This window comes from Anser cygnoides, chromosome 4, assembly GCF_040182565.1.
Source record: "Anser cygnoides isolate HZ-2024a breed goose chromosome 4, Taihu_goose_T2T_genome, whole genome shotgun sequence".
NCBI classification, from domain to species: domain Eukaryota; kingdom Metazoa; phylum Chordata; class Aves; order Anseriformes; family Anatidae; genus Anser; species Anser cygnoides.
The window spans coordinates 46,584,720-46,605,677 of NC_089876.1; the positions used below are offsets into that span (position 1 = coordinate 46,584,720).

At 34.8% G+C, this 20,958-nt stretch overlaps 1 protein-coding gene across 4 annotated transcripts in view; it reads right to left on the reverse strand.

Moving 5' to 3' along the window:
- The window catches only part of LRBA (LPS responsive beige-like anchor protein), a 397,410-nt gene that overhangs the window by 260,182 nt on the left and 116,270 nt on the right, over window positions 1-20,958 (reverse strand). For all 4 annotated transcript variants that reach the window (XM_066996727.1, XM_066996728.1, XM_066996726.1 and 1 more), the window contains 2 exons: window positions 11,873-11,937; window positions 1,289-1,397 (listed from right to left, as the gene is read on the reverse strand). In XM_066996727.1, the coding sequence (XP_066852828.1) occupies window positions 1,289-1,397; window positions 11,873-11,937 (174 nt within the window). The remainder of the gene's footprint in view (window positions 1-1,288; window positions 1,398-11,872; window positions 11,938-20,958) is intronic.

The window sequence follows — 20,958 nt, forward strand, 5'->3', positions numbered from 1 at the left end:
TTGCATCTCAAGAAAAAAATGAGCTGTTCATGTAATCAACGATGCCATGTCACGCATGGAGCTTCTGCATAAATCCAGAGCAAAAGATGTCAAGCATGTCCCCCTCCAATGATTATCAGGCAAGGAAGTAAAAAGATGCACTTTTCATCTCCACAGGACTGTCGCCAAACCCTTGATGTAATAAATGAAACATGCCTGCTATTTCACCATTGCAAAATGGTACTGTAGATATCTTACAACATCTCTGTTTTCAGGAGGGGGTAACTAGGTCTAGATGAAGTGCAGATATGTTATTAAACAACGCACAGCTTGAATCCTGGGGCCAACACAGATGACCTTTAGAACATAAGCACTGTCTAAGACAAATATGCTTTCATCTTTGGGGAGTATTTTTTCAAGTAAAGATTTAAGAGAAAAACAGTTTAGAAATACGTTAAACATAAATGTGCCTTCAATCTCTTAATGCTTCATTTTAAAAACAAAACCACAAGTAGTATCACATGTCAGAAGAAAGACTAAGTACTTTTTAAGCAGAATATTAGAAAATTCAGTGAGATTTAACTTCATTTTCATTAAAACAATCCCATAATTGGAGCAAACAGAAAGGAGCTATGTGAAGTTACTAAGATCCAAAACTGGAGGTATGGCTAAAGTGATTCAGAAAAAAGGCTTGTATTTTTGTTACAGTTCTATAAAAGCAAAGACCTATATTTCACTTTAGAATCCCTTAAGTGGGATGAAAATAAAAAAACATTGCAAAACTATACTGAAGCGTGTAAAACATAAGTAAAATGGTTTTAGAGATGGATTAAGTGAAATAGCAAACTATACAAAAAGTAATTTCTTGCTTTGTGCTTAACAGGCTGTTATCATTTATCTTCAGGAAGATTGTTCCCCCCACCACTTTCCTTTCCAGAGTTGTATCTTGACTGTCATTCTAAGCAGCTTTAACACATACAGCACTATTTGCTTCAAAGAAAAGAAGAGCATTGGTATGATACAATCCCTTCCTCCACAAATTATGATTGCAGATTCTGAGTTGTTTGGCACAGCCTGTTTTTCCATCACAGTTAGTGGCAAATCATCAAAACTCCCTAGGACTGCTAGGCCTTTTTTCGGATGGAGTCTCCCATGCCTGAAAAGCCTATATCACGCGTTGGAATCCTCAGACATAAAGAGTTTGTTACAGTGTTTTGTTCTTTGGTGGTTGTTGTGTTTTTTTTGTTGTTGTTTGTGCTTTTTTTTGTTTTGTTGTTGTTTGTTTTGTTTTTGAGACTTTATTTCTTACCTCAAATTCAGCATGCCGGTTAATATCCTCTGCTCTCTGTCTGTTCAAGATAAATTCTGCTTCATTAGCCACTCTGACCAAATGGTCCTTCATAGTTTGACTCAGCAACCTGTGGACAGAAAATATTCAAGAAGAACCTTAAATGAATGAAGTCCTAAAACAAAAATATGTAAATATGGTACATATACAAGTATTTTGAGCTCTGTTCCACAATATTGACTTCATTGTGTTAAGAAAATGTTCTAAATAAGATTGAAGGGTAGTTTTCTGGCAACTTGCAAAACTGTATTTCAATCGTAAACCAAGCTAAGAATTAAACAAAATGCAAACACACTAAACAGTCATTCATTTTACTTGAAATATAGATATCTAAGAAAATCTTTCATATATAACACATGCTAAAGAACAATAAGAAGTTTACGCATGTGAACATTCAGAGTGAAAGCCCTAATGTAACCAATGTAAAGTCCAATTAAAAAAATGTGAATTACGCTGAAGTATAGTTTTCTCCGAATGCAAAACAGAAATTTTATGTTAAATATACATTTAAGTAATATTTTCAGGTTTATAAAACATGCTCAGTCTCACAAATAAAACGCTGATATACATTGTTTCAGGTTATGGACAGAACAAAGCTGTAATTCAATCTGAGATTTCTGAGGCCTTCATAAACTTCGAGTTTATGAATGGCAACAGAGCTGACAGATTGAATTACACCCCAATTATTCTGTGAGTTCATGTATTTTTACTAAAAAACATTTCATTTTTAATTAATTACATTGGGATTCATAAAGTTAAAACTCAGGAGCTACACTGTTTTAGAAGGTGCTTTTTTCCATAGGATCCAAAGATAAACGAGACAAAACCATTTCTACTAGTTAGTTTTTTCAAAATACCTAGTATTCTAACTTGTTTTTAAAAGGCCTTCAGTTGTTAATGTAGAAAAGAGTAGCAAAAGATAAAATCACTTGCTTGCCTTGCACATAGAAACTAAAATACATTTCAAGAAGTTCACAGGGTCTATCGAGACCCGTTCTTTAGAAAGGCAGTCTTCCTTATACAGGATGCCTTCTAATGCATACAATGTCAATGTCATTACCTAGAATTTACTTATCTGAGCTAAGGCTCCACCTGTCTCTATATTTATGTTTGATAGTATGATCATTAATGCTCTGCTGTCTCTTTTCCTACCCTATTCATAATTCTGCACTTGCAGTAGGCTTGAGGTCACAAGCAAGCAATAAGAAGAAATCCAAAGTCAGAAAAACATCCTGACGATGAAAACCTTCTTTGCTCCTTGCTTCTCACACTACAGGGCGAAGAAAACTGCAGCATAAGAGCTAAAGGAGACAGACCGTGTGATTACAAACCAGTTAAGTCACTGGATCACTGCCTCCACATACGTGAGGTCTTGGAAGAAGAAATAAGTACAATTCATGATTTGAGGCATGACCATCTTCTGTTTGAGGAGACTTGTACAGAAGCACCTGTTTTGGAACTATTTTTTCTCTTTTTATTTTTTTAATAGTCACTTTTGGAATGGAAGGAGTTATTGATCAACTAATCTACAACTGTTTAACAAAATACCAGTCATCCTCCAAAAAGCCCACCATAATCTGTTCAAGAAAGCATGCTCTGTAATAATTACCTTACCTACTCTCTAAATAGGTTTTCCTTTTTATCTACCCCATGTAAGGAGCCCAGCACATGACTGTACAGTGGCACTTACTGTGCATTTGAAAGGATGATAGACTTGTTCCAAAGCAAAAAAATACATTCCCTCACAGAAGAACAACATTATAAAAACAGACTCGAATTGTACCCGGTTTAAAAAAAATAGCTTTTGTGCATCAAAAGAAGCCTGGTCTCCTATGATCAGTCATCACCCCTATCACCTCTCCTTACTAATCCCACACAATTTCCCTATTTCTCTATGATATTCCATACTGGGCTAGCACAGCTAGATAAAACTTGTATGTGATTTTGCAGATAATTCCTAGCTGAACTTCCTATTTCAGTTGCCAAAATTCTTAAGGTTAAAAACTACAGAAAAAAACAGCTTCATATTATTATGTATCAACTTCCCTTATCACAAATTGCCAAATTCAGAAAGTAAAGTTCAAGAGGTGAAGATAAATGTTTTTTTCACTAATACAAACAAAATATGTAAGACATAATTTGCTGGTTTATATCATATGCATGTGTGTTCATTATTTATATTAAAGAACTTAAAATTGCAAACTTACTTTTCAGTCACATTTTCCAAATGCTGCATAGTCTTAAAGTTATTCTAATATAGTTTATATAATTTTTGTAATAATTCAGGTTGTATCACTATCTAGGTCAGCTTAGATGTTCTTGAGAACAGCATCCACATACACTGCACACCACATATTACTGTTTTGCATTTACCTCTTCAAAGGTCAAACTTAGCCAATGCAGTATGTACCTGTACATAAGTATAATGGTGGCCTGATATAGCAGATGAGTCCATAGCCACTGTTAAAAATGAAAGGCAAACACAAGCTTTCAGCATCTCTGTAACAGAGTATGCCTCTGTGTAAACAAAAGTTTTAATCATCCATTTCTAAACAGAAATTTTGAGAAACCTTGGCTGCTGCTGCTTTTCATTTGAGGCAAACAAAACATCAAACAGAAATCTGCTATGTGCAGCCCACTGCCTGCAACAGATACAACTTTTTCCAACTGAATAGACCACTACTGAGGCAAGGACAAAAATATCACTCTTGCAAGAATATTGGTTCAACTCCCAACTACATAAAACATGTTTTGTATATATGTGAGTGGCTATAAACTGTATTAACTACATCAGGTAACTTTGTGAAACAAATGCTTTCCTCTAAAGAAGAAGCGTTTAGAAAATTCTATCTTATTAACACATTAATTACATTTCATGAATTCAAAAGTGTCATAACAATCCTTTCTGTTATCTACTCTGGCCTTCTACATGAAATTAATCATGCATGTTTTCCGCTAACTAATTTCATTTCTATTTTATAAGATTTGAAGAGATTTTACACATCTTTCTCCTATAAATAAGTTTTCTAACAAGGTAACTGCTGTCAATATTAAAAAATAATACTAATAACCCATTATTTCTTGTATGCTTCCCTCCTGTTTTTTTCTTCCAAAAAACTAGATTACATTAGTTATCTTTCTGCTAAATAAAAAGTCCATCGAAAACTTCTCTTTATAAATACTTTTTTCATACCAAAAGAATATATTTTCATTTCTTTGATTAACCAAATCCATTGAATTTCTTGCCATCTCCAGCACAGTATGCACACCCAAGCTGAAAATAAAACTGCAGTCTAGTAATTTCCTTCTTACTTAGGTTCCATAATCTCTGTACGCAGACCCATGGGCCATGTTTGCCTTCTTATACCACTATCTCACATTTATTTTTATCTTTATGTTTATTTTTTTTAATTTTTGTTTTTATTTTGTTTTTGTTATTAAACATTGAAATGCTGTTGAATGCGGTGATTTACACTTCCCCTTGTTAGACCACCATTTGATTTGGCTTTATTTACAGTAAAGTTATTGAATCGCCATTTTTCTGATCATTAACATGAGAAGAGGTGTGTTTGGAGTGTGGATGGACATACACGTTCTGTAATATTTTCACCATAATACCTATGGGTAATGACACTGAATACCAGACATACTCCTCTGCTTTCAGTGCACACCAGATTCCAGGTCTCAAACAGACTCTTCTTCCTTTTCTTGAGCACTTGGTTTCTGGACCAAAGCATTTAATCATGTGATGAACTTTGAGAAGATGAACAGTCTAGTAAAAACAAGCAATGGGGCAGATCCCATGCGGAAAGTTAAATATATACTTGCATACTTTGCTGGGTCAGGAATGAAGTGCTAACACCACTGAGAGATGCAGTTCCAGGCAAACAGATGAGATATTCTGATTTTTATTGTTACACTGGATGAGAAAACTATGAGAGACAAAGCAAGAAGTCTTTTTACTCTGATTTCTGGCTGCTGAATGGTTAGATGGTCAAGTAAAAAGTCAGCCTTCTTAGAACAAGCAAAAAGGAGACAGTGCAAGCGAAAAAAAAATTAACAGAAAAATGTGTGTAAGAAAAGAAAGACGGTTAAATCCTGGATTAGTATTGCTGATGTTCAACAATTATAAATTTTACTCAAAATACAGCAAAGGCTTTATATGTGACATTTACAACAGCTGTTTAAGCGTAAGTCTCTCGGATATTACCATAACAGAGAACTTGGAGAAAACTGGGAAAGGATAACAGTAAGCTTTCCTACTTGCACTCCTCATAAACCTAGCATATAAGAGATTCTTTCTTCAAAAGGAGATACAATATATGCGGATACACAGCCTTTTATGGGATCTGACTGCTCAATGTGTTAAACGTTGGAATTACTGCTGCAAGGAAGTTTTACAATTGCTTTGTTGAACACAGATACTTTACAGATACCCTATTCCATCATCAAAAATTGCAGAGAAGCCCATAGTCTGAACACATTTACCCCCCTCAAAATATGAGCGAAAATAAACAGTGAAGAGACACCAAAAACACTGTCTTGGACATGCAATAGGATAAACCTTAATAGCACTCAGAAAGAACAGCAAGGAGGGGACACATTAATCCCATTTTTTCTATCTAGGATAGCCACTCAGAACAAGTAAGAATTAAGTGAAAATTCTTCTGAGGTTGTGTTCATGTTCTGCTTGGTAGCATGACAGATGATTTCTGAAAATTTTAGATCAGAGTAATAGTACAGTCCCCATATGCTCACAGAGTGCAGTATAAATACCTTCTTGTTACTGTTATATCAATTTATTTTTTAAAAGCAGATGTTACTAAAACACTCTACATAAAAAAAACATTTAAGAATTCCCAGGCACTCAAAAGCGTTTTATGATTTTGCTTTTTTATAGAACAAATTAATGACATATTCCCCAAAGCAAAACCTACCTTTGTCACATACATGCGCTCCACAATTACTAGCATCTCCAATAATAAAAGCTTGCATTAATTTTTAATCATTAGAACTGTTTTCCCCAAAAAGCTTCTGCTTGCTCATTAAGTTGCAGCAAAGCTCATATGTTTCCAGTTATATAAAAAGATGCAATTTAAATCCACGCACAGATGATCAAACAAAACTCAGTGAAATAAAAGACTGTTTTAAGAATGGTGTTGTATGTCACAAAATACCATAGTGCGCACATGTACAAAATAGTCATGTAGCGTCAAGAGCCCCACCTCAAATCACTTATCCATCTCTGAAACACATCCAGGCTACAATTTCTAATTTTAAGCATATTTAAAATGTTGTTTAAAGTCTAGACTAACAATCTTCTGTGGTTCAAATTCACACATTAAAAAAGCTGCTTCTGCTATGAAACCAAAACAATAGCATAAATACTCAGAACATAGATCACTGAAAATCCCTTTCACAAAACTTATCACTTAACCAGAAGAGGTTGCTAAAAATAAAAAGCAAGGAAATGTGGAAAATGCTTTTTCCCCTTCTACAAATCAAGACTAAGGTGCAGGTTCTGTGTTATCAGAAGCTCAGGGCAGAGAGGCTGCAATAAGAGGAGCAGACTGGCAGTAATCAATTCTACTTTGGACGTGACTACATTTATCATTTTTTCCTGAGCCTTTTTTGGTCAATTATGCACAAAGCATAAGTGTGTCAGTTATCATCCATTTTTTCATTAATAGCTATATTTTTCTAACTATTTTCCATCACAGTAGTTGCTCCTATGGCAACACATTCTCTAACATTCATTCCTTGAGAGTGACCGCACTAATGCGAGTGGAAGACAATTGAATGGGGCAGCCTGCATCCGTCCCGTTTTCCGTTAGGAAAGCATGTAAGCAATTGGACAACTCTTCTGATTGCCAATATTTCGATATTAAAAAAAATATCACCTATGACCAGTAAAACGCAGTATCTGCAATTTAAGAGAATGAATGGCAGGTGATGTCAAAATTTTCATAGTACTTCTATAAAAAGTGCTATGGAAATACAGATGATTACAGCATTCCAGATTTTATACTACTGGATGTTATGTATTGGGAGAATACCACTGGTTACATCTGGCTATTTCTGGGGAAGTTTGGGGCTTTTTTTGGCTGGTTGGTGGAATTTTTACTTTCTAAGGGTATTGGGTTTGTATACTGCCTGCCCTCTTGCTCCTCCCAGTAACTTCTGAATTCTTTGCATAATTCCAACAATTTTTTTTTTAATAGAAGGTTGGAATTTCTCAAAAAATATTAGTTTTATATCCAGCAAGGGGCCAAAAACCCTCATAAGCATCCTTGAGAAAAAAAATAAATAAATAAATCCAAACATCCAATATTGGATGAGAATCTTCTGATACAGAGATTTTTTTATGCAATTTCGTTCCTCATTAGACAACAGAGAATCTAGCCATGTGAAAAAGCTACTGAAACACAAGCTTCATTAGTGCTGTTTCTCCTGGATATACTCTCAAATACTCAGACTTCTTTGTTTTGGTTTGGTTAAGGAATTGAAAGGGGGATGACAAAAGGGAGCAAATTATACGTATATTTGGTTCACTTAATTAGATTAGCTTTCCATTAGACTTTATGTGACAGTTTTTTAAAGCAAATGTTGCCTGAATATTCATTTATAGATATATAAACGTGTGTAGAACACAGCACTTCATTCTTTGGATGACCAAGAAAACTGCGCTTGCAAAAATTAAAACTAATCATGTCCCAGAGTCTCTTCAACTGAAAATCTGAAAGAGTAATTGCTGCAGCATGCTTAGGAGACTGATCCCTCAACCCCTGCCATGCCAAACCCATTATCACCCCAAAGGGGATAATAACTGTCATGCCTAGTCTCAAGCACAAGTACATTTGTTAGTGCACTGACTGATACAGAAAATAAGGTCTAGCGTAAGAGATGTTTCACACTTAAGTGTGCTAATGAATCAGAGTGACAGGAGAGTTTTAACCTTCACAGAGCAAAGGAGTTGTTTGCTAACTAGTCAAGTAGAGGAAATAAGAATCTAACCAAACAGACAGTTATACATAAACGCAAGGAAGTAAAACAAAGTGTTTGTTCTTGTTGTTTTCCAGTACAGAAGTAAGAGCTTGAAAATCTCCTGCATAAGTAGGAAAGATAATTAGTTTCAGGGTGAAAGAAAAGAATCTGCCTGGACACCTTGGTAGTCTCCTAAGCAGAGGACTGGCTACAACAGCTGAACCAATTGCACCTAAAGGATGATTCCAGTGAACAAATTCTCTCATCAGTCAGGTCTTGGATTGAGGCTCAAAAACAGACTCTCCCAAAAGGCAAGACGCAAAGGTGAAAGGTAAGCACAAAGACTGAAATCTAGACTGACAGAAGTTCAACAGACTAAGGAAAATGTTTGACAATCTATACTACTGCTGCACACATGGCTCAGTACAAAGGGAAACAATGGATACGGGCATCTTTTTAACAAGTTTTCAAAGAACAGCAACAGTGGTCCCAGACACAGTATTATGGAATAATGCTTATTCACTTTTATTAAAAACAGATTACTATTTAGTGTAGCAATGTTTTGAAATATATATTTCTTTCCATGCACAGAAAGATTATTTTCCAATACCTGTTCCTTTTGCTTTTCACTTACATTATGCACCTTCCTGCATTTCTGCAGGTTTTTTGTTTGTTTGTTTGTTTTTAAAACTATGTATCCTGGCCTTCAAAAGGCTTCAGTTGTGTATTTCAGATTTAGGTAGGTTTACTGTTCTGTATCTTCACATACTAGTCCACTGTCTAGAGATTTTCTTCAGTTCCAAAGATCCAAAATTTCTCTGGGTACAAACAAATCAATTCTGCTATACACGTACAGTGGACATGATGCATTTGGAAAGCCTGGGAGCAACTAGGTAGGTATGTTACACATTAGTTACTTGTGAACGTGCTGAAGTTTAGCCCAGCACATTCTGACTGCAGCACATACACTGTAGATCTTACAAGTCCCAAAGGCAGATTTTCTGCACAAATTTCTGCCCAGGGAATCCTAGCAAAAACATGGTAAGTCTAAACATAAAAATTTCAATTGGTGAGAGTGAGAGAGGTACATTCATACCTTTCATGTAAGAGCAAAAAACACATTTGAAGGCAAATAAAATAAGAGAATTAGATCTCCTCTTCTAGAGCTCTTTCAAGTTCAGAAACATTTTCAGTTGTCTTATTTGCTTGAGAAAGAAAAACAGGAAGACACACTTCAAACTGGAATATCCACTGATATCTTTAAAACTAGTTCAAAAATGAGTAATAAACATGAGGAATTAAAAAAATGCTCTACCAAAGTTGATGACTAAGATGACTAAGACTTTTTCCACCAAGAAAGCAGACTACAGCAATTTTATGACTCCTCAAATTCCAGGCACTTCTTATAGTCCCTAATTTTATTTTATTTATTCTAACACTCCATGTCTCGTGGTACCCCACAGACATCCTTACTTGCTGAAACCAGTTCTGCCCTTTGTACAACCACCTTGTCATCTTTTATTGAGTACTTATAGGAGACAATTTAAAAATTCAACTATTATACAGTTGTACAGTGAGAAGTCTGAAAGTCCTTCAGCTATTTCCATTTTTTAAGTTTTAATTAAAAGGTTTCAGCTTTAAGAGTTATTAAGATTACAATGTTATGGCGAAAATACATCAAACAATAACAAAAGCAATAAAAATACACAGCCTGAAATGCTTTAGTATAATGTTAAGATACGTGCAGGAAAAATAATGTGCAACCTGTATAAAGAGAAGAAAAGAGTAGTTCTGGAATATAGTTCATGTTGTAAGAAGGATAATAGTTTCGTTTTAGTGAATGCTGAAAAGCCACAAAGTACTGCAATGACCAATTCAGCAATAACGTTAATGGCTCCTATAAACAGCAATGTTGGAAAATGGAGCTAGATAAAAGGAGACATTTTAAAGAAATGAATCCATTCTCTTCTTCTCCATAATGAAAGTTATGTTCCCACTTTTTAAAAAAACAACTCTGCTATGAGTCATGAAAAAATGAAGTAACAATTTCTTAGATATTTTCTGCTAACCAAAACCACACTTTTCAGTCTTTAAGGGATCATTTGTCCCTCAGACAACCACTCTGCTAAGACTAGACTATAAGTTATTGATGTTGTTTATGGAGGTGGAGGAGTGATTCCATCTGTCTGTGATGGGCACTGTAGGTTTTTAAAAGAAAATAGCCAATTCCAAACACTTCACTGATAGAATGCTCTCTGAAAGCTTGACCTGAACAAGCATGCTACTAGGTAACTGCTACTTACAACTCAGTCTCAGTAACTGATTTGTTCGTGATAATCATCTTACCCAGATGAACCTTACATTGTGGTTTACATGTGTGTGGGATCTCTACGTTATCTATGCTAATAAAACATTAATCAAGGGCCAAATTTATAGCAGGCACTTTATAAGTAAGGTCAAGACAGGTCAGCCTCACATAATAGGAAACAACTACAGGCTAGATCTTAACACTGTAACTGAACACCCTTGTTACTTTACCTTGGCCCTTGGGATCAAGACTAGTAGCAAAATGTTTTTTCTGCCTCACAATGGTGTTTCCCTCACCATAAACTGAAATGCAACCACTAAAATGGTCGTTACTTCTATGTATTCTGAGAACATCCGTACATTTTAAAAGACAAATCTCAAACTGCCATTTCCCCTAGTTCTACAATGATAAAAAGATACTTATAGAACATTTTAATTTATGTGATAAATTATTCCGTTTTAACTCAGTAGCTGTCTTAATGCTGTAAAATTGATTTTCTATTGAGATTTTACTAGCTTAAGTTACTCACTAACAGAATTTAGGTTTAGAAAATGATGTTTCTTATAATACTCCTTAGCTAATTCATTAAGACATCTTAAAAAAATTCCTTCAGAAAAAGTAAATATTGCTCTTAGCCTGCCCCAGCAATCAATTCCTAACGAAGAAAATATTGATGGTTCTGAATACTCACTACAAGTTAAAGATCATGGTCCCATCACCTGCTCTGTCACTTTCTTTAAGTCCCACTAATATACATATATAGTTATTGATAGAACATTAAACCTAATTGGTAATAGTAACAGAATTTTTATACCTTAAAGCGACCCTTTTCCTTTCTATTTTATGAAGTAGATAGAAAATAAATGAGAAAACTGGAATCTAATTTTTGAGACAAAGGCTTATCTTACACTTCCTAGCTATAATGCCTTCCAAATATCAATTCCCTTCCTCAAGAGATTAGCCGAATACAAATTATAGTTTCAATGTTAACCAGTGCACAAGGACAGGAAGAAAGAAAATCCATGACACTGATAAGTGATATATTTAATGAAACCAAAGAGCATTCGCATTCTGCGAAATCTCTTACTTAGTATTAGAACTAAACAGAAATATTAAAGAATGTGATTTCACTCAAAGAAAAACTCAAAGAAAATGGGGAAAAAAAAAGCAGAAGCAAAATTCTTTTAAAACATTTCAAGCCACTTAACTTCCTAAAAGCTAAGGCAGAGTTGCTATCAAATATTGTGACTTACCTTCCTTCATTGACAAGCTCTATAAAGGCAAGGCCAGCATTCTTCTGTATTGAGTTTTGCCACTCCTGGGAGGGAAAAAAAAATAAAAAAATATTGTTTAAAAAAGATGATCAAGAAACATTTGAACCACAAAGTCATGTACTTCCTTTTTCAATTCTGTTATTTTACACCACCAACAACAAACATAGATAGCATTAATTGTGCACTAATTAGTAAGCAAGCAAGAAACATCGCCAGCAAGAAGAAACAAAACAGTATCATTCACTCAGTTCTATTTTGTGGAGGGGAGAAGAAAATACAAAATCATCCCACAAATGACTCTTTTTCATTCTCTGTGTTGTGCACTAATTCTGAACTTACTCTGGTTCACTGATGCTCTTTGCCTTGGGTAATGTTAACATAATATTTCAAATCAGCGTAAGGCTCATTCTTCAAACGCAGACTTCTCTCATAACTTAAATACTATATTACATATATACTGATGATAATCTTCTCCCCTTAACAACATACTGCCACTTCTGCTCTAAAGATCTGGTTTACCAAATATTGCATTATTAACACCCAGTATATCTTACAAAAAAAAAAACACATTGAAATAATTGTAACAGCAGAAAGACAGGCAGTGAACATTTCTCACCTCCAACAGAACCCTGAACTAGAGCAAAATTCTACATGTCCTAAACAGGTTGGTACAGGCTTTGCTGGGCCTCCAAAAGAGACACTGAAAAGCAACCAACTCAGATGATCTATCAATGGGGCTTGCTTCCCCTTTTGAAAGCTGACACAAAAGAAAAAATGGTCAACAAAAACACAACCAAGATTTTTAATCCTAGACTCAACAGCAGCAAGTTGACAGAGGTACAAAAAAAAATCAGGGTAACGTGTGAACCTTAGATTTTGAAGAAAACGTACAGGCATCTGGATAGAACAGACTAGATATAACTCTTGATTTTAAAAAGTCCTAAGTTTTAAGTGAGTTTGTTTTCCTTCTAAACAAATAGAAAGCAATGCTTCTGTAGCAGACAGATACTTTAGTATGCTGTTCCACATCAACTTTCTTGATTTTTCACTATTTGTTGTAAGAAATAATAACCCTAATGGTCATTCTTTTTAAAAACCTTGTCAATTCCAAAACAGGCAAAAAAAATGCAAAACCACAAATACCTATTCAAATCAATTTCAGATTTCTAAATCTAGGAGTATTTAATAGCCAAGATATCACCAGAGCAGGTTTTTCACTACTCAGTTTTGCAAAATTCTATTACCTCTCTCAGTCAGTGACGTGAAGGTTTATTCAGACATACACAAAATACAACAGAAAAATGTTGTTTCTTTATGATTTCAGTCCCTATCCTTTCCACTCCTCCCCCCAAAAATAGATTTCCAGATTTCAAACACAGGGCATAGGTAACACTGATATTCCATGGCTTGAAACGTTTCCAGGATCAACATGTTTTTTATCATTTTTAAGCTGCAACACCATATTGCAATTTTGTAGTCAGAATTAAGAGTAGAATAATTGGAATTTGTGATGTATTATTCCTCATGAATTATAAATGTATTTCATTACTTTTTATATAACTAGTTTATATGCATTACTAGGCAAGCAACATTCTAAATGTCAGCTAGGTTCCATTTACATATTACCACGTATATTTTTGTTGGTGGTGGTGGTGATTTTTTGAGGTTATATCCTACTAGCAGCATTGGTCCTAATTGCTACATGTATTTTACTGATATTTCTCCCACCATCCTTTTTCCAGTTCTCTCTACTGCTGCCTTATGATCACCACTACATGACTTAAGGTTACCATGTAAGCTGTCTGAAATAGCTTTAAGAAACATTTATTCCTATTTAAAAAGCCTTTTAGGTGCTAATATTCTAAACAAAATAATCTACGCAACTAATTCTCACAAGAGGTTATTCTAATGTAATATCAAGTTGTAAATATTTAGCTTTGCATTGCAATAATTAAAATGATTGTTAGCTTAAATGTGTGAAAGCTCAAGAAAAGCAAAATATTTTTTTCTATTTATGACATCACCCATCTGTTGCTCTGTTAGTAATGTCTCTGCTCTTTAACAGAACTCACTACAGTACTTGAAAATTTAATTGGTGAAGATGGAGGTTGCCAAAAGTGAAAAGAAAGGACATTTATCATGATACTTTTCAGCATTTTTCTCTACATCAGACATCATCAAAGGCGGTGTTAGTCTAAACAATTTCATAAATCACAGCTGAACACACCCTAAAGCTAGTTTTAATTGCTGAAAGAAAAGACTAATGGTCATCATCTTTCATGATCCCTTCAATATTTCCCCACAGTGTATGTTCTCTCTCAAACAATTATACTCAGTATGCATATTGCATTATTATATCAACATCTTAGTTATCCATCTCCCAAAGGCATTAGGGAAAAAACACGTTAAAAGCCTCAAACTCAACCACTAATGCAACTAAATAACTACAAAACACATTTCAGCACTTTCCTAAGGAAGGACTGTAAGGGAAGATCAACAAAGTCAATAATTTCATACCTGTTCTAAGCTGTACTTAATTGACCATCATTTCCTATGGCTATAAATGTTTAGTAACTGAGAGACAATCTACTTTTAATGTTTTTGGTCACTGTAGACTGAGAATAGTGAAGCAGAAAAGAAAAAAACTAGAAGCACTGAATGCCATCACAAATAGCTACAATTAAAACCAACCATTACAAGAAGACAAATAAGAAATTACATTTTATTCAAATACTATGTCTGACATGGAAATTTCTTAGCTCATTATTGTTTCACCTACTTCCTAAATGGAATCTATAAACACTTGCATAAGTACTCTAGATAAAAGTACTATATCCTTTCCTGAAATGGTGTTTCAAGTCTCATCTGAATTATACTTCTACATGGAATAATACATTACATTTCCTGTAGCTACTGTACAACTCTGACAGAAGAAAAGCTATATCCCAGTCCCCTATAGCACCAATTTTATATCGTCAACAAGTTTCATTAACACTTTCTTACTGAGAGCACAAAGATCATTAAATGAAAACATTAAACAGTACTAGTCTTAAAACCAACCTTTCAGGAAAAAAAAATCTCCCTTAAAGTTTATATTATGACCTCCTGTTGCCCCATTTGAGCCCATTTAAAAGAAAAAAAAAATCTATTTAACAGTGTTAGTTGGTTGTTCTTTAATTAATCCTAACTAATCCTAGGATCACAGAATGGTTTAGGTTGGAAGGGAGTGAAGATTTTCCTCCTAAATCTCAATCTCCCCTCTTTTAGTTTAAAACCATTTCCCCGTGCCATGTCATTATCTGACCAAGCAAAAAGTTGCTCTCCATCTTTTTTATAAGCCCCCTTCATTTTTATAAGCCCCCTTCAGGGCTGCAATAAGATCTCCCCAGAGAGAGCCTTCTCTTCTCCAGGCTGAACAGCCCCAGCTCTCTCAGCCTTTCTTCACAGGTGAGGTGCTCCGGCCCTCTGATTAACTTCATGGCCCTCTTCTGGACCCACTCAAACAGCCCCACATCCTTCTTATGCTGAGGGCCCCAGACCTGGATGCAGGGCTCCAAATGAGGCCTCCCAAGGGCAGAGCAGTGGGGCACAATCCCCTCCCTCGGCCTGCTGGCCACTCCTCTGGTGATGCAGCCCAGGATGCAGTTGGCCTTCTGGGCTGCAAGTGTGCTCTGCTGGCTCATGTCGAGCTTTTGATCCACCAGAACCCCTAAGATTGTATTTACCCACACAAGCCTAAAAGCCTTTTCTACAAGCAGCAGATATTAGGAGCCAGTTTCAGAACAAAAAAGCATGAGGTAGTTCTTTACACATTGCATTACAAGCCAGTGGAACCTATCACCAAAGGATGCTGTGCTGCCTAAATGTTCAGTAGGATCAAGATAAGACTGCACAAGTGGATGCAATGAAAATTCACTGATATTCAGTAAATACACAGAAACTACATCCAATTCAGAAAATAGCCCAAGTTGAAAAGAGTTGGAAGGGGAATAATACTCATGAAGGAGTGTCGTACATGCTTGCTTTGTTTTATTCTTCTTGAGCATCTCTCTTTGGGTCCATAGAAAGAGATAAAACAGTAAGCAAGGTGGAACCCTTATCTCACCCAATATAGGCATTTTGTAACTCTAATCACTCAAATACCCAGAAAATTTTGTTGGTTTGCAATTTGAAGTGTTCGCATGTATGCGGTAAATGTACATATCCTTCCTCACCCATACATCTCTAAGAAAGAAACATAACCATACTCCAAACAATTAACCAACTGTATATGTTCTTCAAGCTATATAAAAATATTTGTGAGTCCAATCCATCAACTGGTCTGACTGCTAAACAAATAATTATGCACCTTGAGCAGAACATTCAAAAAACTCCAATAGATGAAAACGGCTTTATTTTCTATGAGCAAATAGTACTACTACTGTTATTTGCAAGTCTTGTCTTATATACGTTTACATATATACACACATATATTCATACATAATTTCTCAAAAACTGTTCTAAAAATTTTCTGACAAGATTAACACATTGCACAATTAAGAACTGTATCTAATATTTGAAATGCACACTCGTAAGCAAGAAAACAAAAAGGAAATTCTTTCTTAATCTATGCTTCCTATAAAACTGGTGGAGTTTTAATAATTTATTTTGATTATGAAACAAATTAGAAAGATGACTTCGGTACTAACAAATATGAATGGCGCACTAAGGAGCAGGGTGGGAAAACGTGTTAACATATGACTAAGAGACATATTATATCCTAGACTAAAGGTCAAATCTGCATGAAAAACTTGCTCATAGAGAGATACACTAATCTTTAAGTGCCTAAAGTAAACTATCAAGAACTTTTCAGCAGTGTTTGCACTTGGTGTCACCACTCTCTCAGCACCACATACACTACAGGCTTGAATGAACTCAGCAATAAAGAACATAAAGCAAAAAGTAGATTATATCTCAGCTGGGTTCTTCATAATTAAAAAAAAGCTAGACTGCATGTTAAGCAGAATAGCAGAATATTGGCAAAGATATAACTTGCAGAAAGTTTGCTTAAAGTATTTTAATCTACAAAACTCCATTAAAAAATGAAAAACAACATAAAACATTTGAAAATTCTTACCTAGAAACCCAATGCAGCGTTTTAATATAAAATTAACCCATACTAAGTAGTGTACAAAACAGCAAAATGTTGCAAGGATGTAGTACATTCTAAACGTAAGAGCAACAAGAAAACACATTTGGAGACAACCATATTTAGTACATTTAGTATTTACAGTCATATCTGAATTCCCAAATAAAAGTAAGGAAAAAAACAATAATGAAAGATATATCTGAAATTGAGACAAAAATAATTTTAGTAATTCTATTCATGTTCTTTTCCATAGATAATAACATCACTCTTGCTGAATCTTGACAGTTACAGAGAAAAGAGGTAGGTTACAAAAACATTTACTACTATCCCAGAACTCAGAACATTTTGTCAGGGTAAAACTTAACAAACAGCTTCGAATTTCTCAAATTTATCAAAAATCATCTATGAAAGCTTTACCATGGCATCAACATAACAAGTCAAGCTATCTGATTAATCAATACAGAGGTTCTGATTGCAATGAGAGTGATAAAAGTTACTCTAACCCTAGCCAGCTTCAAGCTCTCAACAGATGATCATCATTATGCGTCTATCACGGTTCCATATACTCAGGCTGTACAAATGTGTCCTATTAGTACATGGTCTGTCTGTTTGGCAACTCCAGTCTTAAGACAAATGGCAGCTGCTGCCCTTCAAGGTCTGAAGTCAAGTCCTCAGGGAATCTGAAAGCCCAACTCGAAAAATCAAGGCCTGTTCATTAGAGACTGCTCCAGGGGAAACTTGCAAGGCTGCCATTAGAACTATATAAAAGAGCTAATTATTTTTATAAGACTTCTAAACTATCAAACACACTCTGTTACAATAAAAAGTATTTACTGCTGGCATTCCATTAAAAAGAGATTGTTTTTTGTCAAAAAAATCAGCTAGTGACAATACAGAGCTAAAGTCTTTGTATTAAAAAAAAATTAATGAGTCTTCCAGGAGAAAGTTGTGTAAAAATTAACTAGGTGAGATAGTTTCTCAAGTGGATGCATAACATCAAGAATATTGTTGTGGCAAAACATTCCAAATACACTCAAATCTTTCTAATGAACTCTAAATTGGGTTAAGATTGTTTGTGTGACTATCTGCAGCTGAAAAGGACAAGTAACTCAAGAAAAGTGAGATCACTAGTTGCAAGACTGACTGAAAAGAATCCATAATATTCTTTATTTGTTTCAAACTTGTACTGGTAACTAACAACTGAAAATGCTAAAAGTACACAAATGCACTGATAAACTACTTAAAAAGGCACCGGGCCCCATTGGCATCAAGCACCAAGACGAACTGAAAACCGAAAGTAAGCTGTTTCAGTGTTTTCCCTTTGATAAAACATAGAAACAAAGGTTATAACAACAACAGTTATTTTCAGAAAATGTACTCTAGGGAAGTGTTAGAACACTTCTTTTAAAAAAATCATAACCACAATTATTTACTATTTTAACTGTGGAACCAAATCAAAGTTTTTTTAATGAATTATTTTTCCAGCTGCGTGGCATGACAACACTGTATTGAATTCTAATGGTATAACAGATCACTGCTATAGAGTATTTATTACATAGTATTTATTGCAAATCTTTTAAAAGTGCTATATGAAATTCATTAGTGTTCCTTAATCAATTCTTGGATCAACATGCACATTAGCTTCCGACAGCCTAATTCAAAAAAGCAATTACAACCCTAGTCCTTATGTAAAAGGATGACAGAAAGAAACTATGTTGAACCAGTTAAAAAGAAAGAAAATGTAAAGAAAACAGATTAGGAATGATTTATATCAAGGCCTAGTGCTGAAGTTAATTACAACTAACCCAATAAAATAGTTCCTTTATTATTGTACAGCAAGTAATAACCTTAGACGCAGAAAACAGAACTCTTTGCTGACTTTTGCATGCTCAATTCCACAGCACACTACATTAAGAATTAAACAAGCAGTAAATAAGCCATAGAGAAACAGCAGGGTTTTTTTGTTTTTTGGTTTTTTTTGTTGGTTTTTTTTTTTTTTTTTTTTTAACTAAAAGCAGAAGACTCCCCTGCTGTTTAACCATTTGGGATACTCCATGTAAACAGAACTTCCTATAAACTGGTATTATGTTGTTAGTGGTAAATGCCTAAAATTACCTCATAATGTGAGTTTAATTTCAAGACTTAGAAGTTTGAGTCTGAGTCACAGTAATTTTTTATAGATTCTGAAAATAAATTATATGCACACAGAGCTGGATTAGTTTGCATACTGGCATGCTACATTCCTCACTGAAACACTAAATAAACTGTCAGCATGTCAGATAATGCCTTCTATGCAATGAGATTATATTTGAAGTGTCAACTGCTGTCTTCTCTACAAACTGCAGCATCCATCCTGAAAGCTATGCATTATGAAAGTTACACTACATAAGATACTACAGTATATACTTTTAGGTACAGCCATAAAATTTTGGCATAAGTTGCAGTTACCATAATTTAAGGCGATACTAAATATTCTTAAAGCAGGATTTTAATAATTTTTAAAAAAAAATTAAAGTTCATTAAAAATTATGAAATTATAACTGTCAGAATAAATAGAATGCTACCAGTAATGGCCATCACAGCATAGAACCTGCATATCACCAGAACTCACAAATTTCATTTTTATATCTGTGGAAAAAACTATGAGCATGTACATGAAAAACGTTTATTACATGCCATTTGTAGCAATTCAAATTGCGACTTGATGCATAAAATTAAATCCCTAGAACCAACGTTGCACTGACATGAGAGAGATAAGTCTATGGTAAACTCCAGCTCCTCTACGTTCCCACTACAGCAACAAACTGTAGAATGGGAAAAAAACGAGTGAGTGGATCACTGATTTCAGGTCCACATTCCTGATGGAGGAAGCAATTTGCCTGGGCAGCCTCTCCCCTTTCTCTCTCCCACTAGCAGGCTGTTGCCATGACTCCTCATGAAACGACATTAGGGGTCAGGTTTGAGTTCATCTAGCAGCAAACCTTTTCCACTGCAGTTTCCTCTTCAGGTTCTGTAACCATCAGATATTTTCAATGCAAAGATGAAAGTCAGTAGCTTCGGGAAGAACTAGAACAGAGATCTTAAACATGGAGAAAAAGTAAAAAAGCAGTTCTGCAAATACGCAGAAATGGAAAGCAAGAAACTATAAGTCAAATGAAATGAGTCAGAAAAATAGAAGTAAGGAAAAGGGACAACATGAGACAGACAAAAGGAATAGATGTGAACAATCGAGCTGCAGTACTAGCGTCTTTTAATGGTGAAAGGAAAACAAATCAGAGAATGGCAAGAGTATAAGGCAACTGCCTCTTGATCAGTGCTTATTGTTTGACTGTAATGTTCATTCCTGAGATTTGGCAAAACCACTGCATGGAAAAAAAAATTGTTGCCCAAGGTAGACTACTAGTCATGAAGACAAGAAAATCACAATATACTTACTGCTGCACAGTTGTGCTACTAGTGACAGACTGATCCAACTGATAGCAACATTCATCATCATCACCAAAGAGCAGCAACCTTCCTGCTCAATGTGTTATATGCTTTATCTAAATAAATTTAACCACTAAAAAAACTCAATACATATATGGTGAATGCTATTTTGGAACTGAAAGCCTTTTATTATTAACCTTTTCCCCAGATGTAGCTTAGTTTCAACTTATAACCTTATGAATACAAGCAAACTTTGAGGGAATGAAACCAAACTTGATAAACCACTCCCACTTCTTTTCTCAAAAGACAGGATCTCCAAACCTGTCCCTCATCATTAAAACATCCTAATGCAGACATTTTCAGAAAAGATTTAGGAAAAAAAAGAATACATGATAAACAATTTTCTGCTCCTTTCACTACAAATTTTCCTGTGCACTCACCAAGTAAGTTCTCCAAAATGAAGAAGTACCACCACTTTATTTACACATTTAGATTTACACACATATTTAGG